We start from the raw sequence: 10,103 nt of genomic DNA, 5'->3' as shown, positions 1-10,103 counted from the left end.
TCTCTCTCTCTCTCTCTCTCTCTCTCTCTCTCTCTCTCTCTCTCTCTCTCTCTCTCTCTCTCTCTCTCTCTCTCTCTCTCTCTCTCTCTGATTCAGGTTTAAAAGGCTTTTTTTTCCATTTTCCATGCACAATGCATCAAATTATACTGTTCCATTAAGTATCCTATTGTGAAAAGGACAGCTTCAACATTACAATTACAGCAAGTAGCTCATTGAGCAGTTGTGTGAATAATTGCTTTTCTTTTAAGGATGAAAGAGCCATATATTATCTGAGGCAAGTTTATTAAAGTAATTGCTAAATTTGGTGTAAAAAAGAAAAAAACATTTTTACTGTATTTTTAAAATGTTTATTTGGTAATTTCCTTTGCTATAAAATATAAAACTATATATTTATAATTGTTGTTTCTGAAATTTGGAAATAAAACATTGTCTCCTGCTTGCTACAAAATTTGCAAAATGTCCCGTGTATTTCTTTACCCTTTTTGTTTGTTGCTTTTTTGTATTATTTATGGTTGAACACGATCAAAGCTAAAAATAAGCCAAAGCTCAGTAATTTGGAGATAAACTATATTTTGTCCTTTTTTGTGTTGTAAAATGATCAAACTCAACTTGAATCAGAGAGGACATTCATCATCAAAATGATAGTTGGACCTGAATATTACACTTTCTGTCTAAAAACAAAGAATATCTTTCTTTCTCAACATGTAAAGTGTTTAGACTGTAAAGGACATGTGTCAAACACAAGGCCCGCAGGCCAAACCTGGCCCTTATCATTTTATCTGATGCCAAAGGTAATACTTTGAATGTGAAATAGTTTTTTTGACACAGTTAATTCATCTCATGACAAGAAATTTTTTTGATTTTTTCAGTAAAGTTTGATTTTAGTGTGGAAAGAGCAACACGGGATCAACTTTATATTTTTTGTATTCTCTCCATATTTTTTTCAAATAACTGGATTTTTAATGTGGATCTTCATTTTTCTTTTTTGTACATGATTTGCTGGATTGTGATAAAATGTATCTCTGAGATATGATGAATGAAAAAGTTGTTAGAGAGTTAGTCATACGAAATTAATGCAAATGATGTGTCTTTCTTCAGAATTTTTTTCTTTATCCGTTAGGTTATGTATGTTCTAATGCTGTTAAAATAATTTGGAAAAGGTCAATTGTTTTTCTGTAAATATTGACAGAAATTATCCATTGACTTGAACCAAGTTTTGAATATTTGCTTCGTTCTGTAACTGAGTTTGATACTTGTTGTAAAGTATACTCATAGAGATCAAGAAAAAACAAGCTATTTTTAATTTTAAAAGCTGTTTATTTGAAAGATTAACAGTTACTCATCAACTTTTGTATTATTTTATCAAATTCTAAATGTTGAGCAAGTGGTTTTTGTAAACACATTCGTCTCTGTGCACGGTTTCATACATTTTTTGCATTGTATTTAGTTTTATTCATTTATTTATTTATTTATTTAATTTATTTATTTCGAACAGACATTAAAACAATCAAAAAGAAAAGAAAATAGAATGAAACAAACTTAAGAAATAAAATGTAATACAAATTATTTTGCCCGTGTGTCATGCAAAATTTTATATTTTCTGTTGGAAAAGGAGCAGGTAGAAGAYACATCTTATAATGTCCTGCCCATTTCCTACTTGTCAATGTATTATCAATTAACTTTCAGAACATCAAAAAGAGACAACTTGTTTCCATTTTACATCATGTTTAACTATGTAGAATTATTTTGAGTACTATTTATATCATCAATTACATTATAGACTATTGAACATTAAACATCTTATATAGCATATTTTGAAATGCGCTCTGCTTTAATGAGTTTTTTTAATTGTTTTACATTTGTAATTTTTTTTAACTCATCATTCAATCCATTCCAGACATTTACTCCACACACTGATAAACAAAAACTCTTCCTGGTTGTTCTAATATGTTGTTTTTTAAAATGTCCTTCACCTCTTAAATTATAACCCCCCTCTCTGTCACCAAACATTTCCTGTATATTGTGTGGAAGTTTTTGATTTCGGACCTTAAACACGAATTGTGTAGTTTTATTTTTAATTGCTGTGCTTACCAAGGAGTTTTTCAGCTGTAACTGTCCATGGTGCACGGTGGGTGGTGTGGTTCTCCTCCCGGCCTTCGGGGGGCAGCAGAGCGCGGAGAAGCTTCTTCTCATGCAGAAGCAGCGACACGTGAGCAGCTTCAGTCAACATGGCGATGCCCGTCAGTGTTGCTCGTTTCTGTCGCCTGGCAGGACGGACTCTGTCCTCCCTGTCAGCGAGACACAGGCGGGCTGTCAGCCTGCCAGCCAGGCCGTGCTTCATCTCCTCCTCGACCAGGAACCGTGAGTTTTATAAAAGATAATAAAAAAATGTTAGCTTTGAATTCCGCACCTCAGAGGTCAGTCTGTGGTTAAAGCGCTGTGAGGCGGCTGAGCCGGACAGCTGATGACAGATTTATTTTTACTGGGATTAATTTATTTATTTATTTATTTTTTTTTACAGTCTGTCCTTCTTAGAAACAAAGAATAAACAAATTGAATTTCAGCTGGCACTAACAAGCAAACTGTTTTGAAATGATTTTTTTTATGGATAAACAATTAATTAGCGTTTTAATGGATTTTTGAGCTGAAATATGAGTTTATCCATCTATGGTTCACTGCAATAACACAATGCAAACTTTTATGTCCGAAATCACAGACGAAGTGAAGTGAACACTGTCCGATATTGGATGCATGTATGCACGTTTTCATTTTAAGCAAAAACCAAAAATCATAACATATACAAAAGCAAACAAGATTTACATTTTTACTGAAACAAGCTGAATAAGAAATGACAGCGTTTTCTACTGGATGAAAAATTGTCACATATTTTCTCCCTTTTTTAACTAAAGCATAAACAGCAGCAGTCTGAAAACATCAGTCTATCAGTGTTATCATCTGAAGGCTCATGTTTCTCGTGTCTGGATCTAAACGTTTATCCCACACAACATGTTGTAACAGGAATACCTCACATATCAGTACTTAAAACAACAGCTTTTTTTCCCCCTATGGAATGTTGCGAAAGACAAATATTCTGGTAAACCTTGATTCAAAGGGCTTTACAAACAAATCACTAAATTCCTCAAAGAGATGCATGCTGCCATCTTTAATGCCAGTGTTTTAGACTGAGATCGTCTGTGGTTGAGAACGATCAAAAGTGTTATTTTGGTAACATTGTGCACAAAGATGACACTCAGAATGTGATGGGGATGACTCATCTACTACCACATCAAATTTTACCTCAATAACAGTAAAACTAAATGAGTTCTAAACATTTTTGTGTTTGCTACTCTTAATTAGCTGTGGGTGTGAAGCGTCTTGTTTGGATTTAAAGAGACAGCATCAAAACGAGTCGATCAGAGACACCTCAGAAAAGGGCTGAAAGAGGGGCTTAAGGAGGAATTCAGACCATATCATTGCAGTTCCACTTTATAAGGACCCCAACTGATTTATTTAAATGTGAAAAAGAAGAGTTTAAAGCATATGTGTCCCTAAAGCAAATATCTTGCTCTAAGCACCAGGAGTTTGTGTTGTAGATCAGTGGTTCTCAACCTCTTTTACTCAAAGCTTTCCTTTCTTCTAAGCCAAGCTGAGCCCCCTCCAGTGCCTCGCCACTCCCCACTTCTCTTAAAGACAGAGTTGTAAAGTAATTAAGTACAAATACTTCTTTACTGTTGTAGTGGTCACCTCAAAGACAGGTGGAACTGTTTATTCCACCCCTAGATGACCATACACTGTACTTAAGTAGAACTTTTGGGTATCTGTACTTGAGTAATTATTTTTCAGCCTACTTTTTACTTCTACTTCTTACCTTTTCACACAGTTATCTGTACTTTTTACTCCTTACATTTTTAAAAAAGGCAAAAGAGGAAAGTCGTTACTTTTATTTCATCTTTGCTTGTTTTCATTCCAGATTGTTATTGTAATAAATAAAAACTATCCATGTAAATTGTGCCTCCTAGACAGAGTGAATTTAATTGTTGTTGAAGTATAAATATATAAAACTCTGGTACTGTATTAGTTTGTACACAAACAAATCATTTCACACTCCAGCAGGACATAATCATTAAAATAAAAAGACTGTACTTAAAAGTATTTGTATTTCATGAATTATATTACTGTATTTGGCTGCCGCCCTCAAATAGATTTTCATTTTGGGAAAAGTTTTTTGAGCAGCCTTGATATATGTATATAAACTGAAACAGACTAGCGCATCCTAAATTCAACATAAATTAATTTTAAAATGACAATTATTTCTACATTTTTTGGGGAGGTCACCTCCTAATAAACATCGTTACAGAAAATCTAACGGCTCATTTTATAGCAATACTTTGACTATTAATACTTAAGTACAAAAACATCAGATACTTTAAGGCTTTTACTCAAATAATATTCTTAAAGAAGACTTTAACTTTTACCAAAGTAATTTTTTGGTAAGATACTTGTGCTTTTACTCAAGTATCACTTTGTGGTACTTTATTCAGCACTGGTTAAAGAGGTGTTCAACATTTATCTCTTAATCAAAATAGTAAAAGAATCAAATGAATAATTACAAATGTTTATTTAGAAAAGGGAAAAAAAATCAGTGATACAGAATTTTAATTATTCAAGTGGACTTATCTTGGTGATTTAAAAACAATAAATTGATTTTTTTTTTCACAACCTTAAAGCAGACAAGGCTTTGGGTCCCCACTGTTCACTCTGGTCCCCCAGGTTGGGAGCAGTTGACTCTCAGCTGCAACCACAGCAAATTTTAGCACAAGGTCTGTAAAACTGATTGGATTTGAGTCCTTTTTGTGTTTTCTAATGTCAGTTGGCTGTGGCCGCCATCTTTAATTGGCTAGAGTTAAAAAATTAATCAGTGGTAGAGGTGGATAAAATTATTATGCCATAGACCGTTTCTGTACAATCCCATCATGAGATGCTTTGCTTACGGTCCCAACCAACAAAAGAACAACAGACAAAAAGCTTTCTTGGCTTCAGTGGTGGCTGATGCATACAGACTCTGGACAAACATTTAAAATATTTACTAAAAGACAAAAGTTCTGTTTGTGTTTCTTTGTAGGCGTGGAGTTCAGACTGGACGAGCGCACGGCTCACAGCAGCCTGGACCTCTTCAAGAAAGACACCGGCATCATCTACCGCATTCTGGGCCTAGACCCCACCCAGGTCCAGGACAACCCCGAGCGCTTCAAGGAGTGGGCCGTGGTGCTGGGCGACACGAGGCTCGACGGCGGGCGACACTACTGGGAGGTCACGGTCAAGAAGTCCCACGAGTTCCGCGTGGGGGTGGCGGAGGCGTTGATGTCCAGAGACGAGTGCGTCGGCACCAACAGCTCGTCCTGGGTGTTCGGCTACGCTCAGAGGAAGTGGTTCGCCATGACCAACGGCAAGATGGTTCCAGTTACCCTGGTGGGAAAGCCAGACCGAGTGGGGATCCTGCTCGACTACGAAGCGGGCCTCCTGGCTCTGGTGGACATTGAGAAGCCCCGGATCATTCACTCGCTCAGAGCTCAGTTCAGTTCTTCCCTCTGCCCTGCGTTTGGACTGTGGGACGGGGAGCTGCTCACACACTCTGGTCTGGAGGAACCTGAGGGCCTGAAGTGATCAGGATCAACAGAGATCATGTGTTTTGGTCTTACGGGGTCACTGGACTGGGTTTGTAATCTTTGATGGCTCTTATCAGGAATTGTGATCAAAGAACTGTTCAGGAAAAAAAAAGCAATATCTTCAAAGGAAATCATTTAAAGCTTCATGAAGCTGATGGTTTCCCTCTGTGCTCTTTAATCATCATGATGCCAAATCATTCTGAGCAGGAGATCAAACCTCAAAGACATCTGATCTTGTCTTTTTGTAACAAAGACTGTTTGTTGTTTGAGCTGCATGTTTTACCTCAGACTAACTGTGTGTGTGGTTGGACCTGCCAGGGTCTTTTTACACTGAACGTTGTGGCATTTCTAACTTTAAGCTCAAATCAGCACAAAACATCTGTCAATGTCATATTCTTCATGTATTGTTTAATAAAATACATTCAGTTAAATAGTTTCAACATTTTTTTCAAAGCAAAATGCTATTTACAGTGAACAAAGCTTTGTACAGAAACTGTGCAGATTTGATAAAATGCAGGTAATTTTCATTAGTAATTAGTTGTCACTAACTTTTAGAAATGCTGATCAAAATGTCCCTTTGAATATTAAGATTTTGCAGGTTCTTAAAACCTCTGCTGGTAAAAAGATCATATTGAGGCAGCACCTTTAATGTTTGCCATTATTTACATGTAGGTTATGAATCTGGTTTCCTTGTTTTTTTAATATTTGTTTCACAAAACAAAAACAGTTTGGCAATGTAAGTTTAGAAAGAGACTTCAGAGGATTTTATTTATTTATTTGTTTATTTTTGCATTAACTGCAAAAGTTGTTTATTACTGTTGTGCCTCCTGCCAGTTTATTAATAAATTCACGTTCGTCTTTATACAAGAGTTACTTTAATTCAGCTTTGGCATAAGCATATCACAGCTGTGCTTTAAGTTATTTATGTACTGTATATAATAAAGATACTTAATCTAGTATGCAGCCACACAATATCTTAGTCAATCTCCCTAACATCCTGTTTCTATAACCAGATATTTCAAAATAAAAGTTTTATTATATACAGTTAGTACAAAACTACTATGACCTTGACAAGGCAAAAGAAAAAAATCCCCCGGTGACCCTTCAGGTTCAGGGTCTCCGTAAAAGTAAATGAGCTGGGAAAATTTTACCAGCATGAAAAAAAAACTTTCCATCCTGTTACAGGATTTTTAAATGTTTTAATTTCTGTTTTTAGTAGATTTAAATTAATTTGTGCTTCAAAGATTGTGTGAGGACAAGTTTGAATACTTCAAAAAGCATTTTTTATAATGTATTCCATATTTGGATTAGTATTAAAGAAAAAGTAAGAATTTGTCTTTTATGTTCAATAAAGGGATAATTCACTTTGGCCCAAACAGTTACAGGTTTTATCCTCATATATATATATATATATATAAGCCAAACAACTTATTTTGCTGTTGCTATTGACACTTGTTTTGAGCTTCTGGTACCTGCCAATCATAGGATTTATTGCCAAGAAGCATTGTTACAACAAAATGTTCTTACTTTTTGTGCTAAGTATAAATTTTAGATATTTACATCCTAATTGAAATGATCTATCAAAGACAGTTTTTATATTTCCACACAAGGCAAATCATGGTGGTTACTATTAATTATAACATTTTGCCTATTGTATTGCCTTTCTACATTTATTGACTAAGTCTTTGGTGTATCCAAAGCTGCACTTAGCATTTAAAATAATTATACATTTTATTACATTTGAAAACGACATACATTTTACAATTTGATATCTAAAAACAGGCTTTGGTCTAAATAAACTTTACAGACATAAATCACATATATAAAATATTTTAACCCTTTTTCCCCTAACTGAGACCAAGTAAGACACTTTCCCCCACCTCCTGCCTCTCCTGAATGCTTGAACCGCAGACCTCCCCTCCTGCGAAATGACATCATCCTGTAGCCCCAAAATACACAAATTATACAAAACAATCCCTGAAAGAAAATCTGCAGCTTTTCTGTCAGACAGATCAAATCTGTGCCTTCGATAAATTAGCACCATTTATCCTCAAAAACCTTTAAATTCTCTACAGTTTGAGGGTCCGTGTTTTAGCTGTGAGCAGTTCAGCCTTGAAAGTCCAGTCTGTGAAACTGACTCAGGTGTTCATCATAAATACCTGCGGATCAGTAAACTGCAGCCATCCATCACAGTCATGGCAAGTTCTCAGCTCAATTTTTAACCAGGGTCATTTTAAACGAAACCGTTTATCTTGCTAATAGCTTTTCTATAACTTTGTATTTAATGACAAGTAAAAAAGAATCAAAGTTTTCAGTCATTAGGTTTCTCAGTGAAGACGTAAACCATAAAGTATGTGGAGCTAAAAGATCGGATTGTTTTGGAGGCAAATTTTAGAATAGTTAGTGACTTCAGACACCTAAATTTATGCTCTTAAGCACAGGAAAAAAGTGACAACTTTCATAAAAAAATAATTCAAAGGTTTTCTCAGTTGTTTAGTGTCCTTTCAGAGAAAGGTTTGCAGAACAAACCCTCCTGATGACACGAGGTTTAAAGAGTTTCCTTCATCAAGTCCAGTGCGGTCTTCTGCTCATCTGTGCCGCCGGCTGATTGGCTATCGTTGAACACGCTCTGGTATTTCTGCAGGACTGAAACCACAGCGTTATGGCTGAACTGCATGGCGTCATCCAGAGGTGTGTTGCCCCATCTGATCAGATGACAGAATAAGGAGATGGATCGGCTGTTCGAGTCGGAACGAGTCAGAATCAGAACAGGTTTATACCTGAATTCCTACCTGTCTTTAACGTGAGGATTCACTTTACAGATTTCAATTAGAAACCTTACAACTTCCTCATGACCTGCAGAGAAACTTTGTTACTAATATCAAAGCACAAAAAGCAGAAATCTATATTGTCGTAACACAAGTGCTGTCTTTTATCAACTCTTATAAATGCCAAAGACGACAGCGGTGAAGAGTGTCACCTTCTGCAGCAGCGATGTGGAGTGCCGTGCGAGAGTCGTAGTCCCTCTGGTCCATGTCCACGGCTGAAAGGGCAAACCTGCAGACGGAGGAGGAACACATGCAGACATTTACTGAACCTGAGGTGACTGAAAGATGATATCACAGGCTGTTCTATGTAGAGATGAGCAGCATCAATACCTCTAACAAAAAGCTGGACTGGACAAAAAGGACGGTACAGTATACTGTACAGTACTATAGTAATTATCCGTAACTATAAATACAAATATGTGGCTGTACTGAAGTGAGTTAAGAGAACTGATAACAGTGTTGCTGTTAAAGAAAGAAGAAAACATGGTTCTGTTTATCTGTAGTACTTTTAGTGTTGTTTAGTGAAGTGTGATAACTATTATTTATTTTTTGACTACAGGGTGAGTCAAAAGTCTCAGGACACCCTTTTATTTCAGAGACAAAAGGTAAAAATAATATCTGAATACTCCAGACAGTAATGGGTGAGGGGATCTATCTTTTAGGCTATGTCCAGAACATGGCCACCATCTTAAAAGCCTCCATACTGGATCAAAGTCCAAACTTTCAAATGGGAGGGGGTTCATGCAGCATATCAAACAAGACCAGCATTGTCTCAGAAATGGATCGGGGCAGTTAGGTGTGTGATATCTCTTGTAGTTCAGAAGTTAGGAACACAAAGTTCAAAACTTTTGTTGTTCGTCACAGATAAGCTCTATGTTCAGCACCAGGGACAGCACACTGAACATGTCAAATAAGCTGTGCATCACAGCAACATTCCCTCTTGCTGTTGCAAATTTCTTTGTTACTAACTTTATTGCAGCAGAAGATATTGTAAATCTGACTGTATCCATCCATTTCTGAGACAACTCTGGTCTTCTTTGATATGCTACATGACCCACTTCCCATTGGAAAAAACAATAAGATCCAATACGGAGGCTTTCAAGATGGTGGCCATGTTCTGGACATATCCAAAGATTACTTGCTGGAATATTCAGATATTTAAGTTTCCCTTTTGTTTCTTAAATAAAGTAATGTCCTGAGTCTTGACTCAACTTGGATGGATGGATGGATGGATGGATGGATGGATGGATGGTAGATATATAGACTCCTAACACATATTTACTTATTAAACTAGTGACATAATTATGAAGCTTTACTAATGCTGATAAACTTTTCATTCAATAATTCCTTATCTGTCTTTATAAAAATTCACTGTCTGTAGAATCACATGAACAATACAAAGTTAAGTATCTATGTACCAAAACGTGAAATTTATAATTTCAGTTTTCTGGTGAAGGTGGTTTTGTTTCTACGTACCTCCTCAGGGCAGAGACGTCTCCGCTGTACGCTGCAAACATCAGGTTCACAACTGACTTGTTCTAATGGATTGAATAAAATGATTAACTGAGGGACTCATTTCTAATATACATATACATACAGTATATATATA

General features: G+C 36.1%; 2 protein-coding genes across 2 annotated transcripts in view; one reads left to right on the top strand and one right to left on the bottom strand.

Moving 5' to 3' along the window:
- The first annotated feature begins 2,201 nt into the window (after nt 1-2,201).
- Nucleotides 2,202-6,097, top strand: spryd4 (SPRY domain containing 4). Its single transcript, XM_014017971.1, has 2 exons — nt 2,202-2,361; nt 5,123-6,097. Exons 1-2 carry the CDS (start codon nt 2,229-2,231, stop codon nt 5,662-5,664), a joined length of 675 nt encoding a protein of 224 aa, XP_013873425.1. The 5' UTR covers nt 2,202-2,228; the 3' UTR covers nt 5,665-6,097.
- A 1,281-nt stretch (nt 6,098-7,378) lies between these two features.
- Nucleotides 7,379-10,103, bottom strand: part of LOC106524245 (glutaminase kidney isoform, mitochondrial) — a gene marked incomplete at its 5' end in the record, with an annotated part of 18,030 nt that continues 15,305 nt past the window's right edge. The window contains 4 exon segments of the mRNA XM_014017970.1: nt 7,379-8,371; nt 8,459-8,522; nt 8,647-8,723; nt 9,971-10,032. Coding sequence (XP_013873424.1) covers nt 8,215-8,371; nt 8,459-8,522; nt 8,647-8,723; nt 9,971-10,032 — 360 coding nt within the window.

This window comes from Austrofundulus limnaeus, unplaced genomic scaffold, assembly GCF_001266775.1.
Source record: "Austrofundulus limnaeus strain Quisiro unplaced genomic scaffold, Austrofundulus_limnaeus-1.0 Scaffold180, whole genome shotgun sequence".
Taxonomy (NCBI): Eukaryota; Metazoa; Chordata; class Actinopteri; order Cyprinodontiformes; family Rivulidae; genus Austrofundulus; species Austrofundulus limnaeus.
This window is presented reverse-complemented; position numbering and strand designations above follow the sequence as displayed.